At 40.3% G+C, this 22,355-nt stretch overlaps 1 protein-coding gene across 6 annotated transcripts in view; it reads right to left on the bottom strand.

Moving 5' to 3' along the window:
- The window catches only part of FLT1 (fms related receptor tyrosine kinase 1), a 178,311-nt gene that overhangs the window by 130,110 nt on the left and 25,846 nt on the right, over nucleotides 1-22,355 (bottom strand). For 2 of the 6 annotated variants that reach the window (XM_038573381.1, XM_038573380.1), the window contains exons 2-3: nucleotides 20,762-20,858; nucleotides 19,950-20,176 (exon numbers count right to left, since the gene is read on the bottom strand). In XM_038573381.1, the coding sequence (XP_038429309.1) occupies nucleotides 19,950-20,176; nucleotides 20,762-20,858 (324 nt within the window). Of the gene's footprint in view, nucleotides 1-1,529; nucleotides 1,795-19,949; nucleotides 20,177-20,761; nucleotides 20,859-22,355 lie in introns of those variants that run through there. The other 4 variants (XM_038573385.1, XM_038573383.1, XM_038573384.1 and 1 more) reach the window with 4 other exon arrangements.

Raw genomic sequence — 22,355 nt, 5'->3', positions numbered from 1 at the left:
AGGGCTGGAGTCCTACCCACCCCACCAAGGGCTAGAGCTGGCAACTGCTCTTCAGAGACTTAGGCTGATTTTCACACATGCAGTGGGGAAAGGACTGAGAAGAGGACAATTGCCCAGGGGCAGGGCTGTGTGGGTAGGCTTAGGGATAAGGCCTTACAAGGCTGAGTCAGAGGGAGTCAGCAGACCATGGGGGTTCAGAGCTCACTTTACAAACTGGGTTGGAATCCTGGCTCTGCCCCTTACTGGTTATGAGACCTCAGGCAAATCATTTTACTCTCTGTGCTTCATTTGCAAAATCTCCTTCAAAGGGCTATAATGAGGGTTACATGAAGGAATACATGTAAAGTGTTTAGAATGGAACCTAGCAGAGAGTTAATACTGCATAGGTGCTAGCTGTTACCTTTCTTATTATAATGCGAGATTTGAACTTATAGAGAGAGGGTATTAGGTATGAGAATCACAAATTATACCCATGATCTTAACTATAAAAGGTATAAATATATATTCAGGTATGGCATTAGAAAAAAAAAAACAAACGAATACACTAAAATGTCTGAGTAGTGGCTTTATTGTTATTTCTTATGTACCTTTTTATATATTTGTCAGATTTTCTAGAATGGTTATGTGTTATTTTATAACAACAGTTTGAATTGCTGAATTTAAGCCTCAGATGATAAAGCAGCATCCATTTTTACTTGAGGCAAATTACCAATTCTGCATCTGATTTACTTTAGTTTTGCCCAATAGAATGAGACACTAACACTGCACAGTTAATAGTTCTATGCCTATTAGGAGAACTCAGCAGGTATAGCAACATATGCAGAGAGGAAAAGTTAATTATACAGAGACAAAGATTCACTTATCAGCACAAAATTCCTCCCTTAAATAAAGTTGCTGAGCTAGACATTAAGGCAGAAACGATTGGGATTTGATCTTTCCTTTCCTTCCTCCTGTGAGTCTATATTTTTGTCTTCTTTGTGAGGCCCAAGGTAAACACAAACACCAGGAAATGGTTTAATTCATGTAACAAAACTGTAAATCCTTCACATTTAATTTACTGTCTCCTTAAGCAACTATTTGCAACAAAGGATGCTGGCATAAAAAGTTTGTGCAGGAAATAGTAAACATTAGTGTAGTCATTTCTAGGCTAATGAATGCCAATCCCAAATGAAAACAGAAGAGGTGAACTCAATGTGCCTTTGAATTTCTCCTTTCCCTGTATCATTTTGGATCTCCCCAACACTTGAATTTTACTACAACTATTGCCCTTTTACAAGCCAATACCAATATCAGCACTGGGCCCGCTGCAGTTCTGTTAAGAACTTCAATGAATTATGCCCAGCCCAACACAGTTCAAGATACATCATTTGTATCAAGTCAGCAGTGGCATTAAAATCCATTGCGTTTGCAAATGAGCTTATGACTGGATACACACACACACACACACGCACACACAAATATGCTCTGGGCTTATTAATAGTATACTTCCTCTACAATTTGTCTCAAGGAAGGGCTAAGAATGAACTTGCCTGACATATTATAATACAAACATTTTTTGTTTTGTAGGACCATAGATACAGAAGAGGTCACGGTTCCATTAATATCACCAGTAAAACCACTTACTACTCCCATAGGACACATTTGTCTTTGTCACAAAATTAAAAATGACTTCTGAACCCAGCCAGCACTGCAGAGTGGTTTCCTGAGACCAAATTGGCTGGTTGTTGAGTGAGGAAGAGGTGCTCCAAAGATTGTCGGTGTACTGGCAGCGCAGACACACTGTCACCAGGGACTCATGCCAACACACAGCTAGGCTGAGGTCACGCCACCCTCCCCTCTCTGAACTCATAGAGCTCAAAGCAGTGACAGGAAACTGGCACAGAATATGAGGTTTTCTCATCTAATCGGAGTATTGGGGCTATCCTCCTTCAGGACAAGTGGGCTCAGACGCAGGGAAAGATCAAACAGAGCCCCTTGCTCTGAGTGGTATTACATCTATTTTCTAAATGTGTTTTTTTCCTTTTGAAATCAGTACTCACTCTGGCACATTGAGGCACACAGACACAGAGGTCCCAGCGTGCCATTCTCATTCCACCCTATTGTCCCATCAGCATCACTTGGGGGTTCTTCCACTGCATTCAGAGCAAGTGAATGATCGAAAGAATTGGGGGAAGCTTTTCTGACTTGAAGAGGAGCTTAAGAGTAAACATCTTATTTCCTAACACCTTCCTATTCCTCTGATTTTAACACAATTTTTCCTGATTTCCTTTTCCCTTTAATTTTCATTTCTTACCTCTAAGTCTGGGTCATGAGGACTCCTTGTTATTTTAAGGAGGATGTGATTTAAATTGATGAAGTGAAGAGGATGAACCAATCGCATGGAAGGGTTCTATCTAGATACAAGAGTTTTCACATCACACAGGTCTTCATGTTGGGAACCATACTTAGCATTCAAGTATGTTGGTTAATTGGTAAAGTATTTCATTGAAAGATGAAGGGGAGGGATCCCTGGGTGGCGCAGCGGTTTGGCGCCTGCCTTTGGCCCGGGGCTGATCCTGGAGACCCGGGATCGAATCCCACATCGGGCTCCCGGTGCATGGAGCCTGCTTCTCCCTCTGCCTGTGTCTCTGCCTCTCTGTCTCTCTCTGTGTGACTATCATGAATAAATAAATAAAATCTTAAAAAAAAAAAAAAAAAAAGAAAGATGAAGGGGAAAGAAAAAGGAAAAGAGGTAATTTCTTCCCTGATTTACAGTGCCCATCAAAGCCTTTGAAAATTCAAAGCAGAGCTTTGGAGCACCCATAAGGAAGCTGAAGTAGCTATACTAATATTAGATAAAATAGACTCTAAAACAAGAAATGTGACTAGAGATTAAGAGGGACATTTTGTAAGAATAGGGTCAATCTGGGGATCCCTGGGTGGCTCAGAGGTTTAGCGCCTGCCTTCCGCCCAGGGCGTGGTCCTGGAAGCCTGGGATCTGGTCCCACATGGGGCTCCCTGTGTGGAGCCTGCTTCTCCCTCTGCCTACGTCTCTGCCTCTCTCTCTCTCTCTCTCTGCATCTCTCATGAGTAAATAAATAAAATCTTAAAAAAAAAAAAAGGAATAGGGTCAATCCATCACAAAGATACAATAATTATAAACATCTGCAACTACCAACAGAGTAGCAATACATGAGGCAAAAATTGACAGGAATGAGGACACACAGAGACCATTCAACAATCATGGATGAAGATTTCAATAGAACAACTAGACAGAAAAAAAAAAAAAAAAAGAACAACTAGACAGAAAATCAAAAGGGAAACAGAAGGTTTCAACAACACTAATAACCAGCTAGGCCCAACAGGCAGGCATCTATAAGAGACCTCAGCCATCACAGCTGGATATACATTCCTCTCAAGTGCATGTGGAACATTCTCTAGCATAAACTATATGCCAGGCCAAGAAACAAACATCAAGAAATTTCAAAGGAGGGATCCCTGGGTGGCGCAGCGGTTTGGTGCCTGCCTTTGGCCCAGGGCGCGATCCTGGAGACCCGGGATCGAATCCCACGTCGGGCTCCCAGTGTATGGAGCCTGCTTCTCCCTCTGCCTATGTCTCTGCCTCTCTCTCTCTCTCTCTCTCTCTCTGTGTGACTATCATAAATAAATAAAGAATTTAAAAAAAAAAAAAAGAAATTTCAAAGGATAGAAATATTACAAAGTATGTTCTCTGACTACAGTGGAATGAAAACAGAAATCAGTAACAGCAAGAAATGTGGGAGGCTCACCTATTAAACAACACCCTCCTAACTAGTGAGTGAAGCAAAGAAGAGAATCAAAAGTGAAATGAGAAAACAGATGAATGAAAATGAAGATGTCACATTCTACAACTTATGGGATGGAGCTAAAATTTATAGCTGTGTAGAGGGAAGTTTAAGCTGTATGCCTACTTTGAAAAAGGAGAGAGAGCTCAAATCAATAACCCACTCTTCCACCTTAGAAACCTAGGGAAAGAAGAGCAAACTAAACCTAAAGGAAGCAGAAGGGAGGAAAGAATGAAGATTACAGTAGAAATTGATGAAATAGAGAACAGAAAAACAATAGAGAAAAATCTGTGAATCCAAGAAGAGTTAGTTCTTTGAAAAGATGAACAAATTGGATGGGGTGACTCCGATGGTTAAGTGTCTGCCTTGGGTTCAGGTCATGATTTGGGGGTTTTGGGATTGAGCTGGGCATCAGGCTTCCTTCTCAGTGGGGAGTCTGCTTCTCCCTCTCCTTCTGCCCTGCCCCCTACTCCACTTGTGCTTGCTCACTTGCTCTCTCATGTGCTCTCTCTCAAATAAATAAAATCTTTAAAAAAAAAAAATAAGATTTTATTTACTTGAAAGAGAGAGAGACAGAGCATGATCAGAGAGGAAACAGAGGGAGAGGGAGAAGCACGCTCCCCATGGGGAGCCTGACGTAGGGGCTCAATCCCAGGATCCTGGGATCACCACCTGAGCCAAAGGCAGAGGCTTAACCAAGTGAGCCACCCAGGTGCCCCAACAAATAAAAATCTTAAAAAAAAAAAAAAAAAAAAGATGAACAAATTGGAAAACCTTTAAACAGACAAGCCAAGAAAAGAAAAAAAGAGAAGACAAATTAATAAATCAGAGATGAAAGAGCAGACATTACTACCAGTATTTCTAAACAAAAAGCATTATTTAAAAAAAAGCATTATAAAGAAATATTGTAATTGTAGATCAATAAGTTAGACAACATGAAATTGACAGCTTCCTAGAAAGACCTAAACTACCAAAACTAACTCAACAAGAAACAGACAACACAAATAGACCTATAATAAAGAGACCGATTTAGTAACTAAAACACTACCCACAACGTAAAGCCCAGGCCCCGACGGCCAGTGAATTCTATCAAACATTTAAATGACTAATATGAATTATTCAAAAACTGTTCTAAAACAGAAGGGAGGGGATCCCTGGGTGGCTCAGCGGTTTGACGCCTGCCTTCGGCCTAGGGTGTGATCCTGGAGTCCCGGGATCAAGTCCCACATCAGGCTTCCTGCATGGAGCCTGCTTCTCCTCTGTCTGTGTCTCTGCCTCTCTCTCTCTCTCTCTCTCTCTCTCTCTGTCTCTCATGAATAAATAAATAAAATCTTTAAAATAAAATAAAATAAAATAAAATAAAATAAAATAAAATAAAATAAAATAAAATAAAAAAAACAGAAGGGAAACTTCCCAATTCATTCTGAGGGCACTGTTACCCTGATACCAAAACCAAAGACAACACAAGGAAACCACAGATCATTATCTTTGTGAGTGTGGATACAAAAAAGCTCAACAAAACATTAGCAAACTGAATACATATAAAAAATGATACACCATGACCAAGTGGGATTTGTTCCAGGAATGCAAGATTGATTTAACATCCAAAAAGATCAATGTCATTAATATACCATATCAATAGAATACAAATCAAAAGGCACACAGTCATTTCAATAGATACAGTAAAAGCATTTAACAAAATCCAAACCTCTTTCATGATAACGATATTCAACAAACTTGTAATAGAAGGGAACTTCAGGGATCCCTGGGTGGCGCAGCGGTTTGGTACCTGCCTTTGGCCCAGGGCGCGATCCTGGAGACCCAGGATCGAATCCCATGTCGGGCTCCCTGCATGGAGCCTGCTTCTCCCTCTGCCTGTGTCTCTGCCTCTCTCTCTCTCTCTGTGACTATCATTAAAAAAAAAAAAAAAAAAAAATTTTAAATAAAAAAAATAAAAAAAGAAGGGAACTTCCTCAACCTCTTAAGGACATCTACAAAAATAAAAACCCCTTAAGAGGGACCCCTGGGTGGCGCAGCGGTTTGGCGCCTGCCTTTGGCCCAGGGCGCGATCCTGGAGACCCGGGATCGAATCCCACATCGGGCTCCCGGTGCATGGAGCCTGCTTCTCCCTCTGCCTGTGTCTCTGCCTCTCTCTCTGTCTGTGACTATCATAAATAAAAAAACAAAACAAAACAAAAAAAACCCTTAAAAGCTAATGTCATATTAATGATGAAATGCTAGGTGCTTTCCCTTTAAGATTGAGAAGGAGACAAGGTCAGCCACTCTCACTACCCCTATTGGACATTACACTAGAGGCTTAATAGCTATCATGAATAATGCAATAAACATTCTAGCCAGCACAATTAGGCAAAAAAAAGAAATCCAGATTTGAAAAGAAAAGGTAAAATTTTCTCTATTTTCAGATGACACAATCTTGTATACAGAAAATCCTAAGGAATTCACTAAAAAAAATTATTAGAATTAGTAAGTAAATTCAATAAGATTGTGGGACCCAAGAACAACATACAAAAGTGAATTATATCTCTACATACTTGCAATAAACAATTGGAAAATGAAATTAAGAAAACAATTCTACTTATAACAGCTTCAAAAAGAATAAAGTACTTAGGAATATATTTAACATAAGAAGTATAAAACTTATACTTGAAAACTACAAAAATATGGTGGGAAGAAATTTAAAGACATAAACAAATGAAAAAACATCCCATGTTCATGGATTGAAGACTTGATACTGTTAAGATGGCAGTATCCATCTTAACAGATGGAGTATTACTCCACAAAATAATCTATAGCTTCCCCATGTCAGGCTCCCTGCATAGAGCCTGCTTCTCCCTCTGCCTGTGTCTGTGCTTCTCTCTCTCTCTGTGTCTCTCATGAATAAATAAATTATATCTTTAAAAAAAAAGTAGACATTTATATGTATCTATAACATATATCTAGATGATATTAAATATACTTAAATATATAAGATATGGTAATATATAATATTAGCGATAAAAACTTGAAGTACTCTTATAACTCAATAACAAAGAAAAATAGCCAAATTAAAAACTGGAAAAAGGCTTTGAATAGACCTTTCTCCAAAGAAGATATATAAATGGCCAATAAACGCATGAATAGATGCTCAACATCACGCGTCATCAGGGAAATACAAACAGACACTACAACTGATACCGCTTCACACTCAACTGGATGGCTATCATAATAGTTTTTTAAAAACCTACAATAACAAGTACTGGCAAGGATTTGGAAAAATTGCAACCCTCATACCCTGTTGATGGGAATGTTAAATGGTGCAACCAATTTGGAAAACAATCTGGCATTTTTTCCAATAGTTAATTAAACATTGCATTACCAAATGACCCAGCAATTCCTCCCCTAGGTATCGACCCAAGAAAATGAAGACTTAGGTCCACACAAAAACTTGTATATGAATGTCATAGCCAAAAGAGGGTAACAACTCAAATGGCCACCTACTGATAAATGGATACCTAAAGTGTGGTGGATCCATACCGTGGAATATCATCCGGTAACAAAAAGAAATAAAGTGCTCACACATGGTACAACACAACATGGATGAACTCTAAAACATGCTGAGTGAAAAAAGCCAGCATATACTTACATATTTAATAATAAAATACCATATATTTTATTCTATTTATATGAAATATCCTGAAAGGCAAATCTATAGGAACAGAAAATTTATTAGTGGTGGCTTTGGGCTGGGACGTAAGGACAGAAAAGGGGTGATAGCTAAATTGTACAGGGGTTCTTTTTGAGATAATGAAAAGTCCTAAAACCGATGGTGTCAGTGGCTACATATATCTGTCAATATGCTGCAAACTAGGGATGCCTGGGTGACTCAGTGGTTGAGAATCTGCCTTTGGCTAGGTCATGATCCCGGGGTCCTGAGACTGAGTCTGCATCAGGCTACCTGGAGGGAGCCTACTTCTCCCTCTACCTATGTCTCTGCCTCTCTTTCTGTGTCTCTCATGAATAAATAAATAAAATCTTAAAAAAAAAAATACATGCTGAAAACAATTAAATTGTACACTTTTAAATGGGTGAATTGTATGGTATGTGAATTAGATTCCAAAAAACTTACTTTGAAAAAAACTAGAACTTTGGACTCTTTCTCAGAAACAGTGAGACACTGTTTTTTGAGCCAGAATAGTTCCTGGAGATCATCCAGTGCAAACTCTTCATGTTATGGGTCTTTGCAACCTTTTTCTCCCGCTCCCCTTTGCATCCAGGTGGGCTATTCGTGAAAAATTGAATTTTCCCCTGTGACATAGTCATTCTGACTGTAAATATGACTGTAAATATGTCCTGTTCTCCTTAGCAGCTCCAGGTCAGCGGAGAACACAGTGAAACATCTCTGTCTTCATTTAGAGAAGTCACTTGACTAATGTGTCTGAGGATGACAGTCTACACAGAGTATACAATTAAGTATTTCCTAGGGAGTTATCCTGATTTTCCAAATGAGTATCATTTGTTTACCTTACCTGTAGTTTACCATCAACCCTAAAGATATAACTCAGTTACCGCTAGCGGTAGATCAGTATCCAGATTCAAAAGTGAGAAAAATCCTGGAGAAGCTGACGTAGGAATATCAGCTACCAGCTTGTGCCATCTAGATAGATACTGTACACAAATGCTTCTGCTAGAGCAAAGCAAATAGAGAAAGGTCATTGTGTCCCAGACTGAAGATGCTATCCTAAAATTAAAATTGTTTATTTTATTTTTAAAAGGATTTTATTTATTGACTGATGAAAGACACAGAGAGCCAGAGACACAGGCAGAAGGAGAAGCAGGCTCCTGCTCCCAGGACCCTGGGATCATGACCTGAGCCAAAGGCAGATGCTCAACCACTGAGCCTCCTAGGTGTTCCTAAATGTTGCCTTAAAGGAAAGGAACATCATTTAAAAAAATTCCAGCTAAGATCTAAATAAGTTAGTTGAAGATATAAAGAGTGGAGTGCTGAGTAGATGGTGAGTTTGACCCTAAGACCCAGGAAGGCAGAGAAGGTGTCAGATGTTCTGTATGCCCTGGAACCTCGCTGACTGGGGTGTTTACGCAAAGCTCCTTAGATGAATGACCTCAGTCAGCTCTTCATCTTGATCAACTGAAGCATCTCAGAAAGAGAAAGGAAAAAAGGAAGGTAGGAAAGAAGGTAGGAAGGAAGAGAGGAAGGGTGGGAAAGGAATGAGGAAGAATGGATGGAAGGAAGGAAAGACAGATGGAAAGATGGAAGAAAGGAAAAACAGAGGGAGGAAGGAAAGAAGGAAACGAAGCAGAAATAAAGGAGAAAGGAGAGGAAGAAGCAAGGAGCTCTGAAGGACTACTGTAACTCTTTCTTCTACTGCCAAGATTTTGGCCATGTCCCAAGTCCTATTATTCACAGTTCTGCCTCTGAATCATCAAATTGTAAAACTGTTAAGAAGTTTCTAAGATATCCTAACACTGCCTCTCATGTTACAGAAGAGGACACTGAGGTCCAGAGAGAAGGCACAGGAATAATTATGAATGGCTGAGCCAAAATTGAATTCAGGTTTCCTGATTCTAGACCATTCTCTTTCCACCACACCAAAATCTGGCCCCGACCCTCCTGAACAACTTGGAAGCAAAACCACCTTCAAATATCCACCCCAGTGGGAGGAAAAATGGTGGCACAGAGATAGGGGTAGCATGAATCTCCTGGCAGAACTTGGAAATCCAAAACAACAGACTGATAAGAAATTCTCACTATTAAAATCAAGCTTGGGGCAGCCCCGGTGGCTCAGCGGTTTAGCGCCGCCTTCAGCCCCAGGTGTGATCCTGGGGACCCGGGATCGAGTCCCACGTTGGGCTCCCTGCATCTCCCTCTGCCTGTGTCTCTGCCTCTCTCTCTCTCTGTGTGCCTCTCATGAATAAATAAATAGAATCTTAAAAAAAAAAAAAATCAAGCTTGGCCCTGTTATCAAGTGCCAGTGCTCCCTTGGTGGCCTCTGTGTCAGCCCCCTCCTAACCAAGAGCAGTCAAACCAGAGAAAGTCCTGTTTTATGAAGACTTTCATGGAGGAATTTCTTCAAAGGGCACAATGGGCAAGCACAGGGGGAGCTCGGTCACACTCCTCTCTAGCAGGGTCACAGGTCCTCCGAGGGAGCAGCTACCAGGCAAAACATTCCTTCCATGGTCATGGGCATGGGGAGCTGGGAGCCAGGACTCTGGTCAGGTCCTCCACTGATGACTTGTGCTACCATGCGACTCTCTGGGGCTCAGCTTCCTCAACCAGAAAGTGCAGTGAGTACATTCCTATTCCCAAACTTATGATTTGCCATTCATTCCCTTGAAATGTTCACACTGGGTGTGGCACACTGATATCCCTGGGCGGGCTGGCGAGGAAGGCAAATGAGTGGAGTAGCAGGATGAGAGAAAGCTGGCAGTTTGAGAGTATGGGAGCCTGGTCTGAAAGAGGTAGTCCTCACTTGTGGCCGCCAGTTGTTGCCAAGTGGAATAAAAGCCAGCATGGCTAATTTCCAGTTTTTAAAGATAAGTAGGGAATCAGGTTTTTATGTGAACTCCTCCAATTATTAAATATTGGCAGCCAAAAGCACTCTGCCTGCCAATCAAAACGTATGTCAGCTGAATCTGGCCCACACACTTCCAGTTTGCAAGCCTGCACCACACGCCACCTGCCCCCACTCCGTTCATACTGCACACGGAGCTCCAAAGGGGGTGGGGCGGAAGCCCTGGCAAGACCATGTTCGATGGGGACTTCGGGAGTCGCCTAGATCTGGGTCCAAAGCTTGAGTTGGCCACTTACAAAGTATGCAACCTCAAGCACTATATCGAATTTATCCTTTTCCGTAAAAGGAGACTTACACTGGAATTTATTCCATTGTGTTATCAGGATGAAATGAGATGATATAGGTAATGAACCTGGGCCAGATATCAATAAATGACAGCGACACACACCAAGTCCTAAACAAATCTCGACAGTGGGAAGACCTAGAGGCATCATCTTATCCAGACCCACCAACTGATCCCCTGTCCTGTGTTTGAATACCTAGACACACGAATGCAGCATGTCCCAAGACAGTTCATTTTGGATAGTTTAGATGTTAGAAAGTGTTTCCTTAGGTCAAACTGAAGGCTGCCTGTCTTTTTTTCATTCTTAGATGGCAGAACTGCCATCTAGGTTCATAAAGTCAAAGAAGCTTAGTCTCTTTTTCATTTAAGAAAACTTTGAAGGAGACCATTAATATATGTCTCCCGTTTTCCCACCCCATTCTTCTTTAAACATTTCTATTCCTTTCTTTAGTTGTTCCTTGCCAATGAGGATAATAAAGTCATCCACTTATTTGCAGCTCACAACCACAGGAGGCAGATGCCCATTTTACAGAAAGGGAAAATAAAGTTTAGACGGGTGAAGCAATTTGCTTGGAATTCCCATTTTCATCTTCTTGAAGTGTGGACTAAATGGTAAGGCTGGCACCATCTTTATTGTGAATGCTACGTATTTATTAATGCAGTCCAAGATCGGATTCATTGCCTTGGCCAATGTGGAGTCTATCACACGTGGGCTCTCTCAGCCACAGCCTCCCCTGGATGGTCCCAGGGCAGTTAGTGGGTTTTGCAAGCCACACATAGTCCTTTAACTTATTTCTGTCAAATCTCCTTTTTTGTTAATCCCAGTTCACTGTTCTAAGGCAGTCTGAAACTTTTTGGATCATGATTCTGCCACATGACAGGTGAGTCCTGCCCCTAGATTTTGCTCACTTACTCAGCATGCCCTGAATTTCCTCATCAAAGTCCAGGAGATGAGGTAAGGCTAACCTAGCTGAAAAATCCTATGTTTCTTTCATTTAGCAAACATTCTTGAGTACCTCCTATGTATGGGCCCCTGTGCTGGGTGCTGAGGTAGCAGAGTGAGAAAGGCACAGGGGGTAGGTGAGAGCAGCGGAGAAAGGTAAACAGAGTAGGGCAGCAGCAGGAGCACCAAACCTAGTTTAGGGGAATCTGGGGAGGTGCCCAGAAGGGGTGATGTTTAACTTGAGGCCTGAAAATAAAGAGTAAGCTGGTGAGGAAGAGCTGGATGGAAGTGTGGGGAAGGGGCAAGTGTCCCAGGCAAAGGTCCCTAGTCTACGTTCCTCTTACTGCTCTTTCCCATAGTGCTTTACTATTGGCTCATTGTAACAGATTTCGTTGGCCTGAACAATCATGGGCCCCTTGAGAGGGGGTTAAGGGTATCATCTTTGTAACTTCTATTCTGCCCAGCACGGGGCCTTTCAGGCAAAGTGATTACTGCTGACTGATCCTCCTAAGTACAGGCACAGAGCTATGCCCTATTGTCTCATTTGATCCCCTGACAACCCTCAGATGCAGTCCTCTTCTCATTTCACAGGTGAGGAAGCCAGGGCTCTGAAGCTGATCGTTTTAATGAGCATAGCAGCCAGCCCAGTAAACACAGTGCATATGACAAGCCAAACACTAAAACTAAACGTTTCACAGGTATGAACTGTTAGAGGTGGGGAAGAGCAAAAACTTTGTTGTCCTCTCTACTGTGCACTTGTTCCGGGACCACTTATGTGAGCAAAATACTTAACCTTTCTGTGAAGTAGAGGTAAAATGACAGCATTATTCAGAGGGCTGTGGAGGAAATGAAAACCATCATGTTATGCACAGTGCTCACGGTGGTGTTCAGTGTTAACCATTATTCTTCCTAAGGAATTTGTACAAAGTCAAAGATCTAACATGTATCAGAACAGGGCTTTAAACCTAATCTGAACCAGATCGTGCGGTTTCAACTACGGTTCACTGGTTGACATCTGATGAGGGAAGGCAGGGTGTTTATGGATGTAGTAAGTCACCAATGTTGAGTAGAGCAGTCTCTGAGCCAAGATGATGCCAAGGCAACCCAGCAAATTGCAGCAGATGACAAAACAATGAATACTTTAAATAGAATAGCAGGGGAAAACTTAAGAGTATTAGAACTGCAAGGACCATAAAGATCAAAACAGATCTTTTCTGGGTCTCCAGGCAGAGCAGGCATTTCATTATCATTGTTAAAGAAAGTTACAAAATGTCAGAAACTTAAGCCTTTTCAGCTTAAGGAGATTTCTCCTGAAAAAGTCCCTTGCTCGTTCTTCCTATACGATGATGTAAAGGAGCTTTTTAAAAATCTTCAAAACCATAAAATTTTGAAGTAACATTTTTCACATTTCTTGATTGTAGAAGGAAAGAGAGGGCGTGGTCAATTTTATTGCCTTTGGACTTCACTGCCATCTTGAGATTTCATGAGTGTACCTCAATTGTTAACTTCTCAAAGTCTTAGGTTGCATTTAAATGGCTCACTCAAGGCTATGTTCATTCTGATTATTTTTTAGTATTTATGTAGTTGTACTCGATGCCTTGTGATATACAATTGTATAGCAAAGCTTAGCCAGCTGGCAAACTCAAATTTTCTGATAGGGAGCCTAGGGAGCGTCAGAAAATGCTCCTTCTGAAGGAAGAACCGAACATTTGGCAGATACCATCAAGTGCTAAGGTGGAATTCCTAGGAATACACTAGGTGAACAGAGGTCTGGAGCAGGTGCCAAGGAAAGAAGATGCAATGCTCCTCACTGTCCACAAATCTACTGACAGGAGTGGCTTCCACCCCAATAACACGTAAGCATTTTCTATGGCCAAAGACACGTGGTGCCTAATGACAAAAATGTTTCTAAAAAGAAAATCGGAAATGGCAGGACTTGAAGATACCAAAAAGGACTTCTATCAAATTTTCAGAGCTGGAAAGGAGAATGGATAAGAATAAAGTTACTGTTCTCTAAACTCTCACCATGTGGTCCTAATCAGCTGCCCCCAGTGACTACAGAATGGATAATCTCCCTCATGCTTGCACCCTAGAGGGAGTCCATAGCTGGGAGGTAGAGGGGTCTGTTTCCCAAGGAAAAAAATCTGCCATTTCAATCAACAGTGTCATCAGTGTATATTTTAAATCCTAGAAATATTTCTTTCCCCTTTTATAACTTCATCAAAATGAAAAAAAACAAAAACAAAAAACCAATCCAGCAAAAACTGACCTTGCACTAGATTTCTGAGAAAGTTGACTGCATAGACAGGCCAGAGTGTTCCCAGGAATTCCTTACAGAAGATCATTTATTGTAGAATTCTGGAAATGGCACTGGGGCCCCCAATAAGGACTATTGGAGTCATCCTCTTCACTCCTTAGAAAGATCCACTTTCGGACAACAGTTATTCTCCAAAAGAGTGAAACCTGTGCATTTAAAAATGCTCACAAATCTATTCTGAGTCATGGTCTTAAACCATGGGGACTCTAAAATCCTAAGATCCTTAACTTTGCTCTTTTTTTGCTTCCCACAGAACAAGCAACAGGGCCTAGCAGGTTTGTAATCCACATCTGCAGACAGATGCCATCTGCTGATGGCACCTCCAGGGGCAGACCTATTGGTGGGAAACACAAGTTCAGGGAGGTGGTGTACGGAACCATGCAGCGCGGTGCAGACACATCAACAGGAGAAGGGTCACCACTCTTGAGTTCTCTCCACACCTCTGTTTTGGAAGTGGTATGCAAAAAACATCATATAAGCTTACATAACTGGTGCTGTTTTCCTAAATAAAAATTATAGATATGACCTAACCTGTCTAAACCAGGTAACACTTTCATAAGTTGGCTTGTTCAAACTTGGATAAGTTTGAAACTTTTAACTTATTTATACTGAGTTCCACAATAAGACATACATTTCACATCACACCCTTTAAACTTTTGTTTCCATTTTATATGCATATGCATGCACACAATTATACACTCATTTATTTTACATATATGTAGGCATGTGTGTGCATATATGTCTAAGATGGAAACAAAAGTTTTATTTAAAAATGTTTCCCCAAACAATGTTCATCCTTACCTTTTGCAATATACTTGGTTATTTTCCATTCTATTCTGCTTTTAAAAAAAAAAAAATGCTGATTACAACCCATTAATTTGATTCCACAGACCATTACCAGGTTGGGATGTACATTTTAGAAAGCCCTGATCAACTTGATATATACCATAGAGCTCTATGTCTCTTTCCCACGTTGCACAAGCTAGAATCCAGCAATGGAACACTGTGAGTGCAGATGCCCCCCAAATAACTTCTGTTCCCAACAAGTGACAGCACAAAGCTCCCTGGGATCAGGATTTATTTCTCTAAGGTCTATTGCGCAGAAAAACACTCTGCCACCAGCTTAACCTATCATTCCTTAAAAAAAAAGAAAGAAAAAAGAAAAATCGAATTTTGAAATTTAAAAAATTTAATAACTGTACTATTCTCAAAGATTAAAATGACCCTTAGTTTAGTAGCTGAAACTTCAGTGTAGTGGAAATAGCTAGGGACCTGACCCGGATCCCCATTCTGGCTTGTCATCTTCTTAGCTCTATCTTCTGAAGGTCACTGAAGTGGTTCTCTTATATATAAAATGGAAGTAATAATACCAACATAGTTTATCTCAAAGATAATTATGTAAAAGCTCTTCATGAAAATCTGAAGTACTATACAAATGAGTACATGTTTATGCTCAGAACACTCAGAATATCTGTGCCATTAGTAATTTTACTGGCTAGAGGTCCCATAGCCAGGTAGAGCTTTTTCTCATTTATGTGAAGGCATAATGATCATTCTCTCCCAGAATATCTGGAAAACACTATTTAAAAGTAATCTCTACACGCAATGTGGGGCTTGAACTCCCAACCCCACAATCGAGAGTCACATGCTCTACTGACATAGCCAGCCAGGCTCCCTGTTGCTCCCATAATATCTGAGTCCACAAAACCTTATACTACTTTTCCATGATGTACCTAGTGTGTATAATAACTTTTTTTTTTTTTTACCTAAAATTGAGCTGTTATGCACATCTCATCAGTTTGACACAAATGAGAGAACCAATGGAGGAAAACTTTGCTATGAAAATGCTCCAACTCATTTGCTTTCATAGACTTAGAAAAACGATCAGGGAAAGCAGAAAAAAAGAGACGAGTTTTTCTTACAGGGAAGAGGTAGAAGATAATCACCCAACGATTACACACACACATCCATTGTTTTTCCCTTTCTAATTATAATTTTTCAGGAGAAGACATCATATTTAAGGAGTCCTGAAAGGCTTGGTTGTGGAGAGAGGAGGAATTCGGGCTGACTCCACTGTGTGGGGAGCTCAGCATGCTAAGTTCAAGGTCTTTCCAAATAGACCGGAGATGCTGACAAAATATTACATACTTTGGAGATACCATTAAAAACTCTTCTGCTCAGTTTTCTTAGTTTATGGCCACAACTCATATATTAAAACAGTAATTTCAATGAATTCCTCCAACTTTTAGGAAAGGCTGAGTTGGAGCCAATTTCTCATGTATACTAGAGGGTCAGAAAAGCCATGCAAAAGCATTCCTTCTCTGCAAAGGGGATGAACACCACCTAAGTAGCCCTTATATAACCATTCATCTAGAAACCTTTTAGGTTTCTAAATTAGCAATTAGCAAAGCATTAGGAGTGCTTTACAATTTGTTTTTATTTATGACTCAGAATTCTGTAGCTGTAATTATGGGGGGATTCCATTCATCTTACATAAGCAACTTTCTAAAATGTATATAGTATTTTTCAGCTACTGTCATTGAACAGCCATTTGTCAAGACCACCCCAAGGGTATAGATCAAGAGACAAGGATGACTGTCTTCATATCAGGGTAATTCAGTGAGACAATACTCTACTTGGCTATGGGTCCTGGAAGAAGCTGCCCAGGTGCCCCTCCAGAATTCCAATTGTCTCTGACTCCTCTCCCTCAACCACCACAGCCCAACCACCCACCAAGGCCAACTAAATCCCTCCAACCCACCAACTTCTCTCCTTTCTGCACATCTACCAGAGTGACCTTGGACCACCGGCTCTCCTCCATCAATGCACACAACAGCCCCATCCCGGTCTTGTTCCTTCTGTCTTGCCCTCTCTGGATCTCCTCCAATCACTGAGAATCTGAAAGGAAAAATCTGACTATCTTGTTCTGCTGCTAAACTTTTCCGGATGCTCCCCACATAGCCTCAAAGTGAAGTGGATCTTAGGTACTTCACTTGTAAAATGAAGAGACAAATTCTTCATGGGGTTGTTGTGGAAATTACATGGCATAATATAAACAAAACCACTTGCTTAAACGAAACTTTTTACAGATGTAAGAAGTTATTACATTAAAGGAAATTGTAATTTACCAAACAATTCAGTAATTAAAGTGGTTAAAAATAATTACATGAATAATTAAATTGATGTCATGTATTATGTTAGAAACTTGGTGGATTTATATAAGCTGTAATGCCGAAGTGGTGATGTTGGTTTTTCTGCACACCACGTTATCAGATATTATGTCCAAATCAGTGCTCAGGTGAGAAATGTGCCTATGACACAGCAGGCAGTCAACAATGTCTAGACAATACTTTGGTTATAATTCACATGCTAGCTTTACACAGACAAAGCTATACGGGCCTGATTCTTTTTCTTGGAACTCTATCAGACTACAAATCTACAAAAGATTTTTTTTTTCAAAAGATTTATGTAACGCTGTTACTCATCTTCTTGGGCGATTAAAATGAAAAGCCAATACTTCCACAGATGCTTATCAGGAAACAGAAAAATGAGCTCTAAAGTAAATATTCTGCAGTAATAAATAAGTGATAACCAGTTGATACCTAGTGAGTAATCACAGCTGTATATCAGGAACTGGTTAAAGTTTAATGAATCCTAGAGACTCTTCTGAGTCATCGACCTGCAATGTAGTAAATATCCAATAAAAATGGAAGCATAAGGCCAAGGTTTTTTCAAAGGAATTGATACAATAATGAAAATAAAAAATGCATAAAATGTTAGGCTATGTGCAAAAGTTACATTACAGTTGCTTAATAAATTATATCGCAGTTCCCCCTGGATTTCAGGAAAGTGTGTTTTGAAATCAACATCACTATCAGGAAAGACCACAAACCTAGCATTACTATTCAGAATCCAGTTTAATAGGTGTGTAGGAGGTAAAGGTGAAAATAGCTGAATGTTATTTCTTAGGGAAAAAAATAAAAAGAGATTTAAAAAAAAATCCATTTAAGTATTTGATTTGCAAGTCAGACTGATCAACCCACAGGAGAAAGTTTTATGAGAATTTTAGTATCAATGAATTTTCCCCTATCCTCCTAGAGAGATGGGAATCAAAGTGTTTTCTTTCTTCCACCAGTGCTGGAAAGAACACAACATTACTATGTGGAGCTAGGAAAAGAGAACAGATGGCTGAGTATGTGACTTGTTCCACCACCATCAAACTTTGGGTCTGTTTTCTCCCTGAGACACTAAAGTACCTCTCTGAAAGTCTCTGCCCCTACTCCGCATCTTTCCCACCCTGCCCCATTTCCTGCCTCTCTTCCCTCCTATGGAGGTGGGCTGACTTCCCCAAGATCCCAGGTCTACCTCCCCCTCTTACTTTGAAGTACACTGGCGACATTCCTATGATGGCAAACTGCTGGTGAGTTGTTATCTGGCCCCCTGGAAAAGTGCAAAATGTAAAAACTGGGGTTTGGAAGAAAGGGGTAGGAAAGTGGCTTGGTCTAAAACAGGCTGATAAAAGCTAAAAAGATGTTCCTGGCGGTACCACACAACTGCTCTACTGTCTCCCAAAACAGGAGTTCTGAATCTGAATTATTATGTGTTATACTCGGGAAAAACACTGCCTCACTGCCTTATCTCAAAAATTAAAAAAAAAAGAAAGAAGAAAGGAAAGAAAGGAAAGAAAGGAAAGAAAGAAAGAAAGAAAAGAAAGAAAAGAAAGAAAAGAAAGAAAAGAAAGAAAGAAAGAAAGAAAGAAAGAAAGAAAGAAAGGGGATCCCTGGGTGGCGCAGCGGTTTGGCGCCTGCCTTTGGCCCAGGGCGCGATCCTGGAGACCTGGGATCGAATCCCACATCGGGCTCCCGGTGCATGGAGCCTGCTTCTCCCTCTGCCTATGTCTCTGCCTCTCTCTCTCTCTCTCTCTCTCTCTGTGACTATCATAAATAAATAAAAATTTAAAAAATTAAAAAAGAAAAGAAAAGAAAAGAAAAGAAAAGAAAAGAAAAGAAAAGAAAAGAAAAAAGAATCCTATCAAAACGTAATTCTGTTGTATTGCTTCCCATGCAAAGACTCACTAGCCAGTAGACCCACTATATATTTTATCTTTAGGCTACTGACACTGTGGTTGCTTGTTCTGTTTGTCTTTTAATTTGATTTTGTGCCTGAGCAGCCTACTAATTTTGCTTTGAGGTCTTTCTGTTGTTTTTTAAAATCCCATTCAATAAGTTTGGGAAATTGGCTGGAACTAATAAAGAAGGAGAACAAAATGACAGGCCATTTTCCTCATTCTTTCTCGGGGATCCATTTCAACTATCAATATATATTTCTTTAAAGATTTGGCATTTCTTCCCTCTGAGTATCACTTCATCTATTCATTCTCCAAGGAGTGAAAAACCGTATCATAAAAATTATGATTGAAAAAGGATTCATGTCTATCTTTTCCCCTTTCTACTACATAATGATACATGCCAGCTCTTGTGTCATAATAATACTTGCTTAGTGAACATGAAATAATACATTATCAACTGGAACCAATTTTGTAACATTCAAGGGACATTAGCCACATTACATTTATAAATTTAGTAGAAAGGACCATATTTTATAATTCTGACATAAAAGAGAATACAGTTGTGTTAGAGAACACAAACATCTTTTGTTCTGTTTTGCTCTTCTAGGTAATTAAGAAATAGAACTAAAATTGTGTCATTCATTTATTCATCCAACAAACTATGTGCCAGCCACTATCCTAGGCACCATAAAGACAACTGTGAACAACACAGACAAGAGTCCTTCCCTCAGGGAACACACAATTGACTACCAGTCCTTGAAAATCATGGTTGAAATTGACCCTCAAGAAATGCATTAAAAATGCATTCCACCAGTTTCCAGGCAGAAGCTCTTTCCTGGCCCACTTCCTTCATTGCTCAGAATACCCACTTTCCAAGGGATCAGGGTGGATTTATAACCCACTGCAAAGTGATAACAAACGGAATGTAGAAAATGGAAATCCTACCATTAATAAATATATAGATTGTAGATTCTGTTTTCTTCTTCTTTGAAGCAGGTATAGATAGATATTTGCAGCTATAGAAGCCAGTGTGGTTTGCCTGAGCCATGTTCAAGGTCAAAGTACTGCAGAACTGTTTGCCATTCCTTCCACAGGCAGATTTAGTTATGCTCAGCCTTTTGCTTTCCTTTCTCACTGTTTCAGGCAAAGACCATGAATGGGCTGCTTCCCCTCTGCAATCACAGATAAGAAAACAAAACACAGTTAGGGCTGGGGCCAGGTCCTAAGCATCCATCTCATTAGGAAGCACTAGTCTGAGGGCCTTGAAATGTAGTCCTCTTCTTCTTTACAGAGAAGCAACACATCTAGAAAGCTTTTAAACAACTCGGAAGAAAAATGCAAAAAATGTTCCTTTCAGGGCATCCCTTCCCTGTTTCTCCTGAGTAATATCTCCCTGTGAAGTTGGATACTTTGCAGATTACAAGAGACCCCACATGTCCCCAACTCTGTTCTATGAGAGGTAACCCTTCTACTCTACCAGGGAACAGTTGATTTTGCGTTTAAAAAGGCAATCAGGAGATCCCTGGATGGCTCAGTGGTTTAGTGCCTGCCTTCAGCCAGGGGTGTGATCCTGGAGGCCCGAGATCAAGTCCCACATCAGGTTCCCTGCATGGATCCTGCTTCTCTCTCTGCCTATGTCTCTGCCTCTCTCTCTCTCTCTGTGCCTCTCAAGAATAAATAAATAAAATCTTTAAAAATAAATAAAATAAATAAAATAAAAAGGCAATCAGGTTATCCCCAAACCAACAGTCACTTACCTACATTTGAGATACAGTGTCTGGCCTGCTTGCATGACGTGCTGGGTGCCTTTTAAACTCAGTTCAGGACCTTTTAATTTTGAGCCTGAACTAGATCCTGGAAAACAAATTTTGGAAATGCATTATTTGCAAATTGCCTTCTCTCTCTCTTTTTAAAAGTCTTATCTTTCCATGAAGGTAACTTTTAATCTTTAACTTATTTGTGTATGCAAAAAGGTAGGGTAATATTAAATTCTCTTAATTCACAATTTTTTTCTAGTCCAAGCCTTCTTCACAAATATATGTCCTACTTTGCCAAATGATTACAATAATATCCCCAAACCCATTAATTTAGAACATTAATAGATTCAAACATGTTTCTAAATGCAGCCATGTTAGGAATATAAAGTAGCATTAACAACTCTCAGGATTAAATGTCAGTGTCACTCAAAACTGGATACAGGCCTCGCCGATCATTTTTTTCCAAATACAAAGTATAGAAATTTCCTGGGTTCTAGACATAGCTCAGTGATTAGTAAGGCCATGATATTTTGGGCGAGTCATTTCTCTTTCTAAACCAGTTTCTTCATTTGGAAAACCAATTATAGACCAAAATCAGTTTTAGAAGCCTTTTGGTTTGTCTTACATAATTTCCAAGTTCCCTCTATAATGGAACAGAAAAAAGGGAACTATTCATCTCTACGTGACATTTGACAAGCATACTTCATGGGGAATGCTGTGAGATAATGAGATAAGCCAAGCAAAAGTGCCTAGAAATCTACACATCTCTACACACTATAATAATAATATCCACCCTAGGGACTCTGTGTGCTACTAGCCAAGCCACCTCTCTCTCCAGATCTCAGTTCTCTTATCTATAGAATGAGAAGCTGGGCTAGATGACCTTGGATCTCTGACTCCGTTTCTGACATTTCCAGTCCCATGATCCTGGGAGCCACTGGTGCTATAGAGGATGATCCTCTCCTGAAGTGGCATTGGGTATGGACTCATCACAATAAATATCAATAAGGATCTCTCTGGCCTCTCCCTGCCCCCTCTCCCTCCTCCTGCAAAGGCAGCTGCAGATGCCTGGTAAAAGCAGGAGATCAGGGGCCCAGGATTAGCAGGGACAAGCATTAGGAGATGGCTATTCTTAGAAGAAAATTTAAGCCAAACTTGGAGCCAATCCTAGGAAATACCTTTTTACTTAAAAAACAGGTTCATGCAGTGGAATTAAAGATAGAAGACTGAGCTGAATCCTCTAGGTTTTAATGTTAGATCACAGATCTGTGAGATGAGATACACATGTCAAATTCCAAGGTTAAGTATAGCAGTGCTCTCTAGAGTTACTTGTGGGTCCTAGTATCGCAAAAACTAGACTCAGCTTAAAAATGTGCATTTGAAGCTTAATTTCTCCATTTACTAGCTACATGGCCTTGGCATTCCTTAATTGTTGCTCTTTAATATTCTCATGCATAAAACCAGAAAACCCATGATCTATCTTGCAGGCATGGTATGTGGATTCAGCGCTGTGTCATCTAAGTGGTGATGCTACCTGATGTGTGGCAGATGCCCAGTCACTGCCATCTAGCAGAAATGCTTTCCCCCACTTCTG

The sequence above is a fragment of the Canis lupus genome, chromosome 25 (genome assembly GCF_011100685.1).
Source record: "Canis lupus familiaris isolate Mischka breed German Shepherd chromosome 25, alternate assembly UU_Cfam_GSD_1.0, whole genome shotgun sequence".
NCBI classification, from domain to species: Eukaryota; Metazoa; Chordata; class Mammalia; order Carnivora; family Canidae; genus Canis; species Canis lupus.
Note: the sequence above shows the minus strand (reverse complement) of the source record. Positions and strands in the feature narration are given on the sequence as shown.